The sequence below is a fragment of the Pleurodeles waltl genome, chromosome 1_1, assembly GCF_031143425.1.
Source record: "Pleurodeles waltl isolate 20211129_DDA chromosome 1_1, aPleWal1.hap1.20221129, whole genome shotgun sequence".
Taxonomy (NCBI): domain Eukaryota; kingdom Metazoa; phylum Chordata; class Amphibia; order Caudata; family Salamandridae; genus Pleurodeles; species Pleurodeles waltl.
The window spans coordinates 444,779,220-444,797,828 of NC_090436.1; the positions used below are offsets into that span (position 1 = coordinate 444,779,220).

The 18,609-nt window shown below is 43.0% G+C and overlaps 1 protein-coding gene across 1 annotated transcript in view; it reads left to right on the forward strand.

Annotated features, from left to right (window-relative positions):
- Positions 1-18,609, forward strand: part of RASGRF2 (Ras protein specific guanine nucleotide releasing factor 2) — a 1,901,930-nt gene that overhangs the window by 518,562 nt on the left and 1,364,759 nt on the right. The window contains exon 4 of the mRNA XM_069224559.1: positions 4,531-4,620. Coding sequence (XP_069080660.1) covers positions 4,531-4,620 — 90 coding nt within the window. The remainder of the gene's footprint in view (positions 1-4,530; positions 4,621-18,609) is intronic.

Here is an 18,609-nt window from a genome sequence, read left to right on the forward strand (position 1 = left end):
CATCTTAAGCAGCTCCTAGATAGGGGCAAGACGGCAGCACTGATTTTACTCAATCTCACCACTGCCTTCAATACTGTGTCCCATGATATACTCATGGGGAGACTTATGCAACTGGAGATCTAGGGGAAAGCCTTGGCTTGGTTCAGTTGTACCTTTCAAGTTTCCTCAGGCTGAGCTTTTTCTACATGTCATTCTGTGACTTTTGGAGTTCCTCAGTGTAAGGAAATGCCTTCCTTGGCATGGTTACCCTCTAACATTTTGCCTTTTGTTGATGCCAGATATGATTGAAAGTGTGCTGGGATCCTGCGAACCAGGCCCCAGCACCAGTATTCTTTCCCTAAACTGTACCTTTGTTCCCACAATTGACAGAGCCCTGGCACACAGATAAGTCACTTGTAAATGGTAACCCTGGTACCTAGGGCCCTGTGGCCAGGAAAGGTCTCTAAGGGCTGTAGCATGTATTAAGCCACCCTAGGGACCCCTCACTCAGCACATGCACACTGCCTGACAGCTTGTGTGCGCTGGTGGGGAAAAAATGACTACGTCGACATGGCACTCCCCTCAGGGTGCCATGCCCTCAACCCACTGCCTGTGGCATAGGTAAGTCAACCCTCTAGGAGGCCTTACAGCCCTAAGGCAGGGTGCACTATACCACAGGTGAGGGCATAGTTGCATGAGCACTATGCCCCTACAGTGTCTAAACCAAACCTTAGACATTGTAAGTGCAGGGTTGCCATAAAGAGTATATGGTCTGGGAGTCTGTCAATTACGAGCTCCACAGTTCCATAATGGCTACACTGAAATCTGGGAAGTTTGATATCAAATTTCTCAGCACAATAAATGCACACTGATGCCAGTGTGGAATTTATTGAAAAATGCACACAGTGGGCATCTTAGAGAGACCCCCTGTATACCAGTCCAATTCCTAGTGTTAGGCTGACCAGTTCCTGCCAGCCTGCCACAACCAGACGAGTTACTGGCCACATGGGGTGAGTGCCTTTGTCACTCTGTGACCAGTAACAAAGCCTGCACTGGGTGGAGGTGCTTCTCACTCCCCCCTGCAGGAACTGTAACACCTGCCGGTGAGCCTCAAAGGCTCATGCCTGTTGTTGCAGCATCCCAGCTAGTGGAGATGCCTGCCCCTACGGACACAGCCCCCACTTTTGGCGGCAAGTCCAGAGGAGATAATGAGAAAAACAAGGAGGAGTCACCCACCAGTCAAGACAGCCCTTAAGGCAGAGGTCTTCAAACTGGGGGGCGGACCCCCTTGGGGGGCCTCAAGTGATCCTAGGGGGGGGCGCCAAACTCTGGCCAAAAGAAATATTATACAGATAACATGCCTTTGTTTTAAGCAGAAGCATGTTATAGCAGTTTTAAAAAGGTCACAGTATTTAACTGCAATGTTTAATTAAGTTTAGACATATTTAAACATTGCCATCTTTCTAAAGTAATTGTGAAAAAGTCTGAGGGGGGGGGCCCAATGATTTTTATTTTTCAACTAGGGGGCACAGCATTAAAAAGTTTGAAGACCACTGCCCTAAGGTGTCCTGAGCTGAGGTGACCCCTCCCTTAAGAAATTTTCCATCTTGGTTTTGGAGGATTCCCCCAATAGGAATAAGGATGTGTCCCCCTGCCCTCAGGGAGGAGTTACAAAGAGGGTGTAGCCACCCTCCAGGACAGTAGCCTTTGGCTACTGCCCCCCAGACCTAAACACACCCCTAAATTTAGTATTTAGGGGCGACCCTGAACCCAGGAAATCAGATTCCTGCAACGTACAACAAGAAGAAAGACTGCTGACCTGAAAGCCCCGCAAAGATGACAGAGGCGACAACTGGCTTGGCCCCAGTCCTACCGGCTTGTCTCCAGACTCAAAGAACCTGCACAGCGACGTATCCAGTTGGACCAGCGACCTCTGAGGACTCAGAGGACTCACCTGCACCTAAAGGTCCAAGAACCTCCCAAGGACAACGGCTCTGTCCAGAAACATCAACAAAATTGCAACAAAGAAGCAACTTTAAATAGACTCACACTTCCCGCCAGAAGCGTGAGTCTTCACTCTCCGCACCTGACGCCCCCAGCTCGAGTCCAGGACAACAAACACCGCAGAGAGGACTCCCAGGTGACTCCAATGACGTGGACACCCTGAGTCAACCTCCCTGCACCCCCACGGTGACTCCTGAATACAGGATCCAGAGGTTCCCCCTGACCGCGACTGCCTGGTAACAAAGGAACCCGACGCCTGAACCAAGCACTGCACCCGCAGCCCCCAGGACTGAGAGGAACCACCTACCGGTGCAGGAGTGACCAGCAGGCGGCCCTCATCCTAGCCCAGTCAGTGGCTGGCCCAAGAAGCCACATCGCCAGGGTGACCCCCCGGGTCACTCCTTTGAATTCTACAGCAAACCTGACACCTAATTTGCCCACTGCACCCTGCCGCCCCAGTGCTGCAGAGGGTGTGTTTTGTGGGCTTGGGTGTGTGTGTCCCAGTGCTCTACAAACCCCCCCTGGTCTGCTCCCCGACGGCGCAGAACCGGAGCACCCCTGTTCTCCATAAGCGCAAATGTGTTTTGTGCCCTCCTTTGACCTCTGCACCTGACCAGACCTGTGTTGCTGGTGCTGTGGCTTCGGTATTACCTTGAACCACCAATGGTGGGCTGCCTGTGCCCAGGAGACTGACTGTGTAAGTGCTTTACTTACCTGAAAAACTAACCACTACTTTCCTCCCCCAGGAATGGTTGATTTTTGCACAGTGTCCACTTTTAAAATGGCTTATTGCCATTTTAATCAAAACTGTGTGTATTACTGTTTTAAATCAAACTTTTATACTTACCTGTGTGATGTAACTTGCAATTTATGTACTTACCTAAAATCTTGATTCTTGTGGTTCTAAAATAAATTAAGAAGACATATTTTTCTATATAAAAACCTATTGGCCTGGAGTTAAATCTTTGAGTGTGTGTTCCTCATTTATTGCCTGTGTGTGTACAACAAATGCTTAACACTACCCTCTGATAAGCCTACTGCTCGACCACACTACCACAAAATAGATCCGCATCCCTAGATATCTATATTTCTTTTTCTTTAATAACTCCAAAACTACTGAACAGATTTACACCAAATTACAAAAGGGACTCTTTCTGGACCAAGAGCTAGGTGTTTGCTTAATTTGGTGTAAATCCAATCAGCGGTTTGAGCTATAGTCCATATGGGAAACTCCATGGGAAAATTGCGTATTGGGGGCGCCCCCTTTTTTTCGGACCTCACTTGACTAATCAACCCGAAACTTTCCATGCAGCAGCTAAAGTGAGTTGCATACTAGTTTTGAAAATTTTTTGAAGATTCGTCCATCTGCGCCAAAGTTACTGGCAAAACAAAAAACGCTTCATCTATGGAAACTAAGGGCCTGATTTAGATCAGGGTGGACGGGAATAATCAGTCACAAATAAGAGAGATATCTCGTCCACCATATTATGATCCCATTATTCCCTATGGGTATTACAATATAGCGGATGGGATATTCATCACGTTTGTGACTGAGTATTCCTTCCTCTGAGATCTAAATCAGGCCCTAGGTCCTAACTATAACAACCTACTGGTGACTGCCAAAATGGGAAGGGAAAATAACTTGTTTTTTACTCACGATATTGTAATACTGAGAGTGATATAGGATCTGAGAATGGGGAGGGAGAGTGGGATCAAAAGAAAAGGGAGGAAGAGGAAAGAGAAATAGAGAGGGAATAGCAAGAGAAGATGGAAACTGATAGGAAAGAAAAAGTGACAAGAGAGGAGGGTACAACAGCGCGAGGGTAGAAAAAAGTAGTAAAGGGAAAGCGGGAGTAAGAGAGAGGAGAGATGAAAGATTGAAGTAGAAGTTAAGAAGAGAAGAGTCTAGAGGAGAGTGAGGAGTGGAGAGTGAGCAAACAGAGGTAGAGATGAGAGCTTGAATGGAGAGAGGATGAGGACAGAGTGAGAGAGAGGTGAGATTGAAGGGGGAGAAGATGCAAGAAAGAGAAAAGAAGGAAGAGAGGTCAAGGAACCGAGAAAGGAGAGTGAAGGTTGTGGTGAAATGTGCTTTATGAATAGTTCATTTCAAATTGTTGTGTTCTAGTGTCTTGATAAAAAAGATGTTTCAGAACCTTTTCAAAATCCCAATTCGTAATTTTACGCGATATAACGCAGAATTCTTTAGAAGCTTGATAGACTTTAATATTCAATAATTTTCCCTCTGACTAACAATGAAGATCGACCGTTTATGACAGACAGCCACAATATGCTCAGCAAACAGAAAAGAGGCAAGTATGGCCTTGGGCGCAGGTATCATGAGGTGGAAGGCTATTGTAGATTAGTGGCTGTCCTCAGCATCCCCTAGAGGATGTGGTGGTTGTTGAATCCCTTGGTTCTTATCACTTGATACCACAGCAATTCCAGGAGAATTAATCTCTGGCCTTTGGGAGCTAATGCCAATTATCGCCTTGTCTAAACGCGCTTTGAAGCCGTCCGATCACCTCTAACAGAGCTCTTTTCTTTTAGATTGTTGCTCTTAATAAAACCAAGGAGCGGATGCGGCCTTATCAAGGCAACCAAGAAGGCGAGGATCCAGATATCAAAAAGATTAAAAAGGTAACCTGTCAAATTGATTCATACAAACAAAACCCAGAAATGCTTATTGTAGGTTTTTTTAGAAGCAATGTGAAGTTTGGACGCCCTGGTACGAGATCTGTGTGTTTTTGTTTGTTTTTACCGTCAGTTTGTTCAGAACACTCGCCCGCGGTGCTGTATTTGAACAGAATAATTGGACCTAGCTTGCCTTTGGCGCAAATACAGCTGACATCCGACACCAATAGGAGGTCTCTGTTGGAGCGCGAAACTGAGCTCGTTGTTGTTGCTGTGCCGTGATAAAACAAGACTTTTGGAAAAAGCCTGGTGTATGCTAGTCTTTGCATAGTGGCGTTGTAATTGTGAAGGCAAAACGCCTGCATAATGATTCGTAGGTCACAGATGAAATATGCATGTATGTCATCTGGAGGTAGCCAGGGGTCGCTACGACCCCTGGCTTCCCCTCTGCGACCCCTGGAACAGACTTTGCAAATCCAGGCATCACAGGTGGCAAAATCAGTGCCAGGGACACAAGGGCAGCTCGGTTGTTGCTGCACTCTCCTTGTTAGTTTTTGTATCACACTAATAGTGAATAATATTGTATTATACACTGTTATTGTAATAAAAATGAAGTACAATTAGATGGAAGATGACATTTCCTAGTAGCTGAGGTAAGTAAAAATTGCTTTTAAATGTATGTTGTTTGCATGCTTGCCGGTGAGTGAGTTTATGTGAGAGAGATTGTGTGTATGTGTGAATTTGTGTATATGTGTAAGAATGTGTTTGTGCGAGTGAAAGTAAAGGTCAAAAGGCGCGTGATGTCACTTTCCGCTATCCCTGGCATTTTGGTGAATTGACATAAATGAAACTATGGTCCTGATAGAATCAAGGCACCCTACAGTGCTATGAAACAGAGTTCTGATTTAAATTCGGGTATTTGTCCTAGTAATTCTGGGTCGTTAAGTAAATACTAATCATTGGAAAGTCATAAATCTAGACAGCAGTAGGTTTAATGTGCCTAGATTTCTAAATTACAGGAAATATACGCAAATCATAGATTTTCCTGCATTCCTAAACATCCTTGTTTATAGACATGCTAATCAGAAAATAGAACAGAATAAGAAAAAAAGTATCTCCCACACTTTATGCTCAAAATTGAACATACTTATAGTTAAGGAACATGAAAAACTCTCAGCTTTTCACTGCTTTTGAATATTTACTCCAACATTTTCCCATATGAAGATATCCTTTCTGGAGCACACTCAGAAAATATGGAGTTAGGAGACCGTTTCTACTCAGTTTGCACACACATACCATTTCTTTGAGGAATACATTTATGTGTGAAAATGGGTGATGCAACTTTGGGAATTATGTTGATACCCCACAAGTAAGTGCGTAAGTCTTCATTCTCAGTATTCCTGCTTTGCCCAGTAACCAGAATTACCGGCAGAATCAGAAATTACAAACCATTTTAAATTCTTTGGGGTTGTGAGTCTCTGGTGCCACAGGCGCCCGTGGGTGGGTCCCGACATTTCAGCTCTATGTGGTATGGATTCATGTATCAGGGAGGGTTCGGAATAAGATGCAGTGATGACTCCATATTGCGAGTTTTGCCACAGAAATTCCTCTATCCCTCCCACCACTGGTCATCATCTCAATAGATTGTATTAGTCTTGAGTGGCAATAACCTTAGATTACAAAACTGCCCAGAGTCGTGGGCTCCCATGTGAGAGTGTGTGGTTGTGTCAGATGCACCTTTCTCTTGGTGCACCTTCAATATAGCCCTTGTCTGAGTGACCAGGTGCCTGTGTAAAGCAAAGAGTAAACCGAAAACTTCTGAAACCCTAGTGAAGGGCTACGACAACAATTCAAGATGGAGCAGCAGCACTTTAATGCTTGTGACTATAAGAAAAGGTGCCATGTTCTGAAGAAGGTGCAAGATCTTTGGGCCCACTTAAATGTGCTGTGATTTGGTGACACTCATGAATGTGGTGAGTAATGAAGACATTGCTTGTTAAACATATTATCGTAAGGTTTAGAGGAGCAGAAGTCTTCTTTTCAAAATAGGGAATTCTTTCAGGTCCTTTTTCTTCAAACATCCTACTGGCTTGCAGGGGATTTAAGATACCTGGCACTCCTTCTGCAAACTTAGGGGTGTAATGTAATTTTCCACTTCTAGCATGATACGTATCTCTTCTCACTTTGAATATACACATACTCAAGTAGTTACAGTTTGTTAGGTAGTTTTGAGTGATGTTTTCCTATAATATTATACGACTTGAACTGGTGATCCCATTGAAACAATCCCAGTAACCCAGTGGCAAGGGACTATCAATGGTTTTTCGAATCTTGGAAGAATTGACTCATTGTTTCAGGATCAGGGATTTGCGGAACAAACATTGTAAGGGAGGAGCAGATGTGCAGAATATTTCCAACATTCCATGAGATTTGCTTAACAACATCCGTTTGGAGCCTGAGAGTAGATCACTTTCCTTCTTTTCATTTTTTTTCCAGATTTTTGGAAGAGGACACTTGGTGAAGGATGCTTTCTTTCTGTCACCTTGACCCAAACGTCTAATATATGCATTTCCTCTTTTCGCATTTGGATATGGTGTATGTCAAGTGCTTTTTGAACTGGAGCCATGTTAGTGGCGCACAATTTGTAATTGCATATGTCAAGCGCTTACTACCCCTGATGAGGCATTGAAGTGTTTTATACCAGGCAGCATGATGTACCAGGACCCTGTGTTAATGGTTAGTCCAGTGGTTATTGCTGCTAGTTGTGCGCTTTCACCAAGGCCATGCCATGCATTTACTACAGTATCTTTTGTAGTGTATTAAATTAGTAGGAGTTAGGTATGATCTTGGGTTGGGGGGTGAGGATCTGACTCCTTGCAGAACGTTGGCAGGATTAGTAGTTGAGGTAAAGCAGATTCGGTATTTTCTGGGTTGCAGGGTATGACTTTCAAAAGAGGACAGGTTGTGATCTTTGAGATGAGGTGTGGGCAATTTGTAGAAATACAATATTAGCGACTAATGCACATTTGTATGTGATTTACATTAAACTGTGTTCAGCGAAATGAGGCATGCAGAGGATAGAAAGTAAGGAGAGGGTCATTCAAAGAAATTGGAGAGATGCAATCAGAAGTTTAAAGTCAAGTTCAACATTTTCAGACAGGGTTTTAGGAACATAGCATAGACTTTTGAGTTATGCACCCTTAGGACACAACCCTATGGAATTAAACATCATTGTTTGCATATGCGGTAGTGTTCTATTAAGTGCAGTTGATAGGCCCTAGAAACGGGCGAACAGTGTGTTTACTGCTAGGCTACTGCTGAACCACTGCTAAAGCAAGGACAGCTGATGGACCCTCGGTTGGAATTATAAAGTAATGCCTGGATGAATTCATAGGGCTGCTCTTGAAAGAAGCCGTAATCTCATGATAAAAGTAATGGTAACTTGTTAAAGGTTATTCTGCGAATGCTGGAGCAGGTGTCTTCTGATGTTTTCCTTTAAAGTTTGCTTCAAAGTATAAATTACCAAAGCAAAATTGGGTTCATTTGGATGCCCCTATGCATGGCACAGGATGGAGAGGGGTGTGCATAGCTTCCCCGACAGTAGAAGTGCATTGGTTGTATTATTGTAGCTGGAGGGAAGAGTCCCATACTCTGAAGTGGGGAAGGAGAGACTAGGCTATCTTTAGACATCCCTATAGACCTTATAATTAATAAGGAAGTCCAGATTAGTGTTTCTGAGCACTGTTATTTAGTGGATGGCAGGGTTAAAGGGTGGATCTGCAGTTTCTACTTTCCAAGGAGTGGACAGTCCTTTGCCTGTCCCTGGTGGTCTTTCAGGAAGATATTGTGCCGTTGCTATGTGTGATCCAGCTTGGAGTTTGCCCCAGTGCTACTTCCGATGAGAAACATCGCTGTACACAAAGCCTGTATCTCCAACGCAGCATGAAAAAAATACTTGAAAGAGAAGACATCACACCAGTGTGTGCTTTACAATATAAAAATATATTGAACCGCACAGAAAAGTGAAAAGCATAAGTTCTATTTAGGGTTCACTACATGTGTTCTGCATTTCACTATGCAATGTAATAATATAAACAAAAGAACCATTTAAAGCATTGTCAAATTCCCATTTGCTGCAGAGGCTGTACTGAGATGGAGTACCACAAGGAAGGGCGTAGCGTTAGCACAGGCATATAACTTCGGAAGTTACTGACAACGCTAACTTTGTTTCTCCTGTAAAACTAAAGATGTGCACTGGGCAGTAAGCCTGCTCTACTTCTACTATAAAACTTTTCACTCCATGGTCTGAACTTCAAGTATTAGAAATTCTTTCTCAATGCTAACAAAATCTGGCACACATATATAAATCTGCCATGGGAAGCAAGCTTACTAACCGTGGACAAATTGTGCCTGTCTCTACTACAAAAGTATCCTTAGCAAGGGTCTTCTTTGTATTGCATTTGGAGTAAATGACAAGAACAGCATATCAATGAGAGTACACCCTGATCTTCAAGGCAAGGCAACATTTCTGGAGTTCGAACTACATTTAGAAATGTAGAGGTATAGTGTTATACAGAGACAATACCTGAACAGAAGAAAATACAATCATTCACCTTGTGAAACTTTCAGCAAATAAGGAAACAACTGAAGTGCAAAGAATGTGGACAGGAGAATCTGTCTATAAAATCTGGTGGTTTATAAAAGAGAAAGTCTAGACTGCATGATCTTATGTACTAGGTGCTATAATTTACAGAGTGGACAGTGAAGCGTTATGTGATCATGCCTTCTTGGTCCACGTACAATTCAAGCACCAGCAGTCTCCTGAATATGATGAAGCTTTTACTCTGGTTTTTAGAAAGATAAAAAGGTATGGTGCATTGCAGTAGCTTGGGCTAGAGAAAACATATGTTTTGATCCTATCATTTTTATGTGGGAAACTGAAGAATTGAAGCAAATATTAAACACATCAAATTTGAAAAACCAGGGTGAGAGCTTAGAATCAATTTGAAATCCAGATTGTTGACCTCTACACATGAGTAGGTGCACAGCCAGATTAAGGTTGCCGGATATTTGCTGCCATTTAGTTTTAAATAATTGTAATACTTTGGTATACCTACTGCAGACATATAAGAATAATTACAGCCATGGCATTTACTCTACTCTTCTCTCACCTTGAGGAGCTGGGGGTCATCAATCTACATGAAAAAGTGCATTGAAAGGAACAACATAGATAGGACTACTCGAGCATTTGTACCAAGTAATAGCTAACCAGTGTTTACGACTGTGAAGAAAAGTTGAAATTGTGATAAAGCCAGGTCTATGCCCTATATTGTGGAGCATGGAGAGACGCTGAAGATAGTTTTGAAGCTTATCTGATTGTTAATACCCCTGTTTAGGTTTGTTACAAACCTTCTCCAACCTGCCTGAGAATTTAGCGGATTTCACAACGTTATCATACCTTTATAGTATCTTGCTTGTTAGAGGCAAGCCATTGTTGCGTCATTATCGGGTGATTGACAAAATGATTGTTCAATCCTTCTGATGATTTGTTCAGTTCTGGTAATTGTGAAATAAGCCATTTATTGGTGAAATTTAGTAGGTCCGAATCTTCCAGCTTCAGCTGGAATGAGTTCATGGTGGTGGGTAGCCAACTATGAAAGTTGTACAATAAAGTCTTACGTTTGGGTATCTAATGGATGACAAGATAATGTGCATTTTAACTTAGCGACCGTTACCTTCCTCCAGCATCTTTTTTGAATTAGGAAGGCACTAGTTTGGGTTGCTGTTATGGCTGCCAGTTGTTCCTGAATAATAAAAGGAATGCCAAATGACCTATCCATGGGATTTTAATGGACTCTAATAATTGGGACTGATTACTTCAAGTAAACAGAAGTTCTGATAGATGGTTCTTTTCATACGATATTGTAAATTCCACTAGGTTCAGTTCAATGAATGCAAACAATTCTAATCCCTGTTTTTAGATAGAGAGAGGTAGATGATCAGGCCAAATGCTTACTACCTGAAATGGTTTGAGCCATTATGCCGGTTAAGGATTTTAGGGCCTGATTTAGATGTCAGCGGAGGGAATACTCTGTCACAAACGCAATGGATATCTTGTCCGCCGTATTACGATCGCCATAGCACAGAATGGGATCGTAGTACGGTGGACGGGATATCCGTCAAGTTTGTGACGGAGTATTCCCCTCTGTTGATTACTGAATCAGGCACAGGCCAGTAAGAGTGGCATTTTCTGAGATCACTACATAATGATCAATCACAATCAAAATAGAATGATGAGACACATTTTTTTTTTAAAGAGCTTAGGTGAAATTGTGTATTTGAGAATATTAATTTTGACTCTCATAGAGTCTTTATGATTGGAGGTCAGGCCACGTCTTTGCTTGCCCACTCGATGTTGGAAAGCCCATCAGTATCAAGATCTACTAGTCACAGCTTAATGTTACTGTTACCTATATTTTTATTAAATATATTAGGTATAAGGTACATTTTTAAAACAATAATTTATGAAAGTCCCCTTGTTAACAACAGAGAGGATATTAATTAGTATTACTTATACAAAGGCTGTTGTCAAGGATTGGCAGGAAGATTATTTTTTTAATGGGAGCAGTATCCTTATGAACTAGGAAGAACTGGTTCCCAACCCCGTGCCGCCTGTCAGTGTCTCCAGAATGACTTAGTCCGATGCCCAGTGTCCCTCGCCGCCCATGCCAATTAATTGGATCTCTCACAGGGTCTCTAAAACAGGGTCAAGTTGGTTCCTATGTTCGTGCTGGAAATATTTGTTATCAGGCTTGTGGGATTTTCACCGAGGGTCCAATGTGCAACCAAGGCAATTGAGACAACATGGAACAATAAAATGTGTCATGCTTATTCAAGAGTTTTCCATGTTGGTCACAAAACATGCTAGGCCCACAGTGTTTACATAAAGCGACTTCAGCCTTTCACCAGGAAAGAGATTTTTCAACTATCCTTTTTTTTGCTCTTTGAACTTGGAGAAATGCAGATTATTTAGTCATATGTGACTAGGGTAGTACCACCATTGTAGTAATGTATTTTGCAAGACGTCCTCCTTTCCCTCTTCCTCCACCCTACGTACCTGCAGCGAGTCAGAGATCTCAATATCTTTTGAAAAGCCAGGGCAGGCTCCTCCAGGCCTGATCTCGATGGTCCTAACAGATGTATGGCTGCGTCTTGGTGGCGTGATCCAGTTTTTATGTACAATAAACTGAGTGTGGCTGCATGCTGCTGGTTGTTTTGAGAGATTTTGTTGGTGAAGTGGGTTGGAACGCAGACATGCCATATAGGCATATCTTCAAGAAGGGGGTTTATGTATCAACATAGAGAAGAAAAAGCAACATTTGGAATATTTATCAGTATTTTTCACTGCTCTAATTCCTCTTTCTCCATCCCAGCCTTTAATACGCTCATTCTGTCTCCAGGGGTGAGCCTGTATACTCCCACGGGTGTACAGTGGTTTCAGTGGACGGTGGCCAGTGTGGCTCTTCCTTTATGAACCCTCTACAGCATGGGTACTCACAAACTTTTTCTCGGGGGCCAAAATTGCAGTATGGTTTGCGGCCGAGGGCCGCACTGAAGTGACAGCCGGGTGGGCGGGGCTTAGAGGGGGCGGGGCTTAGAGGGGGAACAACCACCCCACCCCCTTTTTCAAAACATTGTAACACACACAGCGCCATCTGCACACAGCGCCATCTGCTCTCACCCCTACCCCAGTAACACACACAGCGCCATCTGCTCTCACCCCTACCCCAGTAACACACACACACACAGCGCACACACACAGCGCCATCTGCTCTCACGCCTACCCCAGTAACACACACTACATTAAAAACAAATAAATAAATAACCAAAGAGCCTTACCTGACTCGAAGCACTGTAAAGATGCCACAAATGTGGAACAGCAGGCAGGCAGGCGGGCAGCAGAAGTGGAGCCGGTGACAGGAAGCAGACGACCAAAGCCCCGTAAAAGTTAGCTGCAAGCGCTGACTTTTATGGGGCTTTGGCTTCCAGGATCGTCAGGGCAACGCCATAAACAATGGCCGCCGTATGTTTACATATTGCGGCCATTATGATATGGCGTTTGGCGTGCGTCTCGCGGGCCGCCAAGCTAGGTCCGTGGGGCCGCTGGCGGCCCGCGGGCCGTACTTTGAGTACCGTTGCTCTACAGAAACACTCTTTTGGGTGGTTTCCGCCTTGTAAGTGCGGACAGGGCCGAGCCAGAAAGAAGTCCAGGAATTTAAAGACACACAAAGTGAGCTGGTGTAGACATGGTGGCACACTTCTGGTTTGAGCTTGTTCTGTAAAGGTAACCGGGTGTTTCTGTACATTGAGAAGGATTATACAACAATACTTTAATTGTCAGCTGCACGGTAACTTTAATTTCGGACAAAAAAAAGAAACCTGCAGCAAGATCTTCTCATTAATCAGACCTATTCTGTAAAATTCTGTACATCTTATACTAGTCTTTTGCACGCTGTCCATGTTTTTTGTTGGCGGAAGGTGAGAGTACATTTTTGCATCCTGATTCTTAGTAAAAAAATAAAATAAAATAAAAGATGTTTGTATGTTATAACATCATTGAAACCTTGTATACAGAGATCCCAGTCTAGTAAGCAGCTGTTCGAAAGCTATGTTGTCAAGATTTGACACAGTTAATGCTTCTTCACGACGCAGGCAGGAGCTCGGTATATTTACTTTACATCGAGTTAGGCCTGTCAGCTGCTATCCACGAAAGGAATTTAGCTGGTGTGCAGAAACATCCAAAGCAGTTTAGAATCGGCTGTCAAACACAGCAAGTCGGCTGCATAAAAAAACTAGAACGAAAAAAATGCAATGATATGTATTAAAAACTTTTTGCTGATGCGATTCCATGTGCACTCGTGTGTTTACCACTTGGTCCTAAAAGTGAGTCTCCCTGTAGTGAGAACGTACAACACGAATTCAGTAAGAGTTAAAGAGCCCCTGCCAACACCCCAACCACCCAATCATGCTCGGTGACACTGGGTTATGTCGGGAACTCCATATTCGGCCTCTTGTGCGTGGCTGGCACGTGGCAGCGGGCCCTCTCCCTCTGGAGTGAGCCCTGGCTCTCCTCTCCCTGACACTCACACATACACATTGCATAGCGCCTTGGGAATGTGGTTAGAGGCTCTTTCTGCGGCCACTTTTTTTATTTTCACAGGCCTCCCTGTGGCTTATTAATAGCCACACGAGCAAAGGTGGTGCCTTTCCTTTTTAACTTCTTCATCCCAAGCCAGAGGCTCTTCATCACTGCCATATCGAAATGCAGCTTCAGGCAGTGGTGAGTCCTCCAAGTTTAATGTTCTGCATTTCCCGACTTTAGATCACGATGTTACTGGAAGAGTACTGGTGACAGCTTGGTAATAAGAACCAAGTCCTGAGAAAAAGTCAGGTTACCAAGCATCGAAGGAACCTTTTGGAGTTCACAAACGAATCCCTGCTAAACTACCCTTTTACCTAATGTTACATGGCTTTGTGAATGTTCACCAGACATCTAAAATGGCAACATTCAGGGAATATTTATATATAATTACTACAAACAGAAGGGACCGAGTCGCCTAATAGGGAGATCCATGTTTTGGGGATGACTCACAAAGGTTACGTATGTAAGAGTGTAAAAGAGTGTTCCTGTAGTACACATTTCCGTACTCAAAATACTTTTTTGAACAATCCCGAAGTGTGTAGAGTTCCAAACACTTTAAGGTAGCATGCTGTGTCTTTTTCAAAGGGTACCTTTGTTTCTTGAATTCTGTACAAGCAGCCCACCCAATCCTTGAAGGGGAGTTCTTACACTGTAAGCAAAGAGCGCCCTTGCATTGCACAGGGCTCTTGGGCCTTTTAATGCAGCATCGCTGCTAAGTAAAGACAGGGTCACGAGGATGGTCTGACAGTATTGTAGCAATTAGTTACAATTGTGATACGGTGCTTCGTACTAGCGTTTGGACGATTTTACGTGCATCTAATGGAAGAGAATAGCTAGAGGCTTGATTAATGCCTCACATATAGTGAAATGTAATAAATAGTTATTCTGTCAAAGTAGCTTCAGCATCCATAGACTGCTATGGAAAATGCCCTTCCACCGAATAGCACCTTTTAGACACCACTAGCATAGGCAGGCTGAAGTGCTGGAATAAATATCTGGAATGCCAGATATTTTGGTCACCAGCAAGTTTCTTCATTTCAGAAATCATCAGTTGAATTCCACACAACAGGCGTCAGTGCTCTTGTTTCAGGACCGATATAATAGGTAGAACTGACATACCTGCAGGGACGTAAGTTAGTAATATTGTTGTCATCCGACTGCCTCTTCCAATTCATTACTGCCTTGCAGCCAACAAAAAATTATGTTGGGTCGAGCAGGATGGATGGGTGTGTAACCAACAGGTATTCATGACTTTTAGTTTGAATGGTGAAGCTACTGCTGACATATTAATATAGTTTAAATCCCTTTCGACTTTATTTTTTAGGTAGTTGTATGGATTTTTCAGTATGTATTCAGCGCTTTTATCCAAAGCACTTTAGAAACAATTAATGAAACGTTACAGTAATACATGACATAATGACATAAAACAATCACAAACGGAAAACCACTAGAGGGCCAGGTCATGTTTAAAAACATGCAACAGGTGAACAAGTGAATAAATGACTAAAGTCCAATATATACACCCCTCTTCCTGTCTTTATTAAGTAGAGTCATATCAGGAGATGGAAAAACCTGCAACCAACTCTTGATTCTATAGTCTGATATCTCCAGATAAAATGAGGAATTCCTGAAACGTGCAGTTAATGCCAGAGAAGCTGAAATTCCAGGCTCATGAACTGAAAAGTCCACCCACAGCAAGGAGAAGCTGAATACGTTCAATGCAGTCTGAACATGTGGAAATCAAGGAGTGTCACATTTTTTATTTGAGTTATGTGGGCAGATGAGGGTCGGTGTGCTAGGAAAATGATGTTGGTAGTGTGGAAGCACGGTGGTGACAGTGTTGGTGTACGTTTTTGGTTGTAAAGATGTATGAGGTGGGTTGCAGGACGTATGATATGGTTTGTGTTGACACATGACGCTAGGTGTGTTGGTGTATGACAATGGTTGTGGGTATTTTTAAAGATGAGTGTGTTTTATGCTAGCTGTGTGGACGTATGATGGCACGTATGTTGACATATGATGTTGGTTGTGTGGACGTATGATGGTGGATGTGTTGCCATACAAGGTTAGTTTTATAGATTTATCATTATGAGTGCGTTAGCATATGATTGTCAGTGTGTTGGTGTGTGTGTTGTCTTGTTTTTAGATATCCGCTGTGAACCAGTAGAAACTCCACTCTTTTCTACCATAAATACTATTATCTTCCTTTTTTCATATACATGTTCTCCAGTTCTGAAATGCATTTTTCGGTCTTGCGTTAGCGAAGACGTTTTGATTTTACTAAAATTATTTGTATAATACTCTTACTTAAAGGGACTTTCAGCCAGTCCTTTGATATTATGCCATTCACATTTTCTTTGTCCCAAAACTGCATACAGCATGAAGCAATGGGTCAGCCCACTTCAGTCATTGCCTAACTTCACTGTGAGCGATGGTATTCTGTTATACAAAAAGTCCCCGCACAAAGTAGTTCTCTTCAATGCCAAGGACTACTACTGGAATGTATTCTTTTTGAAATTGAAATACATCATTTTTCTATAGCCAATTTTCTTTTTGTGATGGACAAGCGCCTGCCAGCTTCTATAACAATTCCACTTTTTGCAAAACCCATGGCAAACAATACAAGCATTGACAAAGCCAAAGTCAACACCAGATCTGTTGGTTTTGCCAATACTTGTTTAGGCTGTTTCTGTGAATGTGTGCTGTATGGTTCTGATATAGATTCAGTGTCTTTTTTTTAACTCCTAATACAAACAACCACGAATTAGGATTATGTAGTTCACACTGGTACCAATAATAACTTTCCTAAGAATATACCACTGGCTCTAATACAAATGGCCATAGTATATGGTGTCCAAAATACATCCATGGCATGAAAAGTTGAACATTATCTATGGAATATAGCACAAGTGTTCCATTCAGTAGTGTAACCAGACAAACACGACTCCAGCCTATCACTGTAGGCTGGATGCTGCAGTTTAATAATTCACCCTTGTGTGAGCCTTGTAAAATAGAAGGCAGCGTTCATAGGACATGGAGAAATTTAAAGTTAACATGTACTTACAGTGACCAGCACCCAAAAGCTATTTTACTGAAGCAAAGCTAGCTGGCCCATAGAGAAACATTGGGAAGCAATATTAAATCTACTGTCTCTGGTCTAGTTGGCCCATAGAGGAACACTGGTAAGCAATATTAATATTATCTCTAGTTAAGTCTCAGCTAGAAAAATGCTGAAACAACTATTTTAATGGTTATTAAAAGTCAGACTAAATGGTTAAGTCTAAGTGTTAACAAATAGTAAGGAAAAGCAGCCTTTAAAAAGACACCTTTTCCCTGACTGAAGCTCCTGGAGGCTAATTTGCATCAGCCTGTCATTTGCAGATCAGCCTGCAAATAAACTCTGCGGTGTGAACACAGCTCCCAGAGCAGGCTTGTGTGTGGAGAGGTGTTTTTGTTTTGCCAGACAGGAAGACCAGTTGGGATGGGCACAGTAACTTAATTTGCTTCAAAACTGCCTTATATGTCACTATGTGTCACAAGTAAATGTTATGTGTGAAGGAGGCTGGCATGGCTTGTAGTGGGTACCAATTGTACTTACACCTTATGCCAGGTCCAGTTATCCCTTATTAGTAGAGTGTAGTAGGGTGCTAGCAGCTTAGGCTGATAGAGGTAGCTATAGCAGAGCAGTCAAGGCTGAACTAGGAGACATGCAAAGCTTATGCAATACCACTTGTATCATATAGGTACTATATCATAAGAAAGACAATACTCATAGTTACTAAACATAAAGGTACTTTATTTTAGTGACAATGTGCCAAAAATATCTCAGAAGATATACTCCTTTAGGGGGTAATTAACATACGCAAAATATACACAACTAACCAAATCAGGTAAGTAAAACACTCAGAAAGTAGTGCAAACACTGTAAAACACAATAGGATGCAATAGGCCCAGGGGCAACACAAACCATATACTAAGAAAGTAGAATGCGAACCACAAATGCACCCCAAGGCAAGTGTAGTGTGTAGAGGGTCACTGGGAGTGTGAGAAAACCCCCAGGGTGTAAAGGAGACTCCACCCAAGACCCCAAGACCCTGGAAAGTAGGAGTAAAGTACTTATATTTCCCCCAAAACACACTAAAGTTGTGATAAAGGATTTTGCAAGGACCACAACAGACTGCAAAACACTGAAGACGGATTCCTGGACCTGAAGACGTGCAAAGGAAGGTGACCAAGTCCAAGAGTCGCTAAAGTGTCCAGGGGGGGCTGGAGCCCACTAAACCCCAGATGAAGGTGCATATTGGCTGCCTCTGGTTGAAAGAAGATGCTGGTTTTGAACCAACGGAAGGAGGTAGGAAGTTCTTCTTTGTGCAGAAGATGTCCCACGACGAGCTGGAGGAGGCAGAGTTGTTTCCTTGGCAAAATACAGCAAACAAGCCTTGCTACCTGCAAGAGTCACGGTTGAAGAAAAAGGCTGCTGCCCGGGCCCAGGAAGGACCAGGATGTCGCCACTTGGGAGAGGAGACAGAGTGGGCCCTCAGCAACGTAGAGAGCCCACGGAAAGGAAGGAAGCACCAGCAGAAGTCCTTGAACACGGGCTCAAGAAGACTAAACACAGCGGTCGTCTCAATACTGCAAAGAGAGGTCTCATGACACCGGAGATCAACTCAGGGAGCTGAGCACCGCAGGACGGAGTGCTGGGGACCTAGGCTCGGCTGTGCATGCAGGATTTCTTGGAAATGTGCACAGAAGCCATTGTAGCTGCAGATCACACAGTGCACAGGATTCCTGTC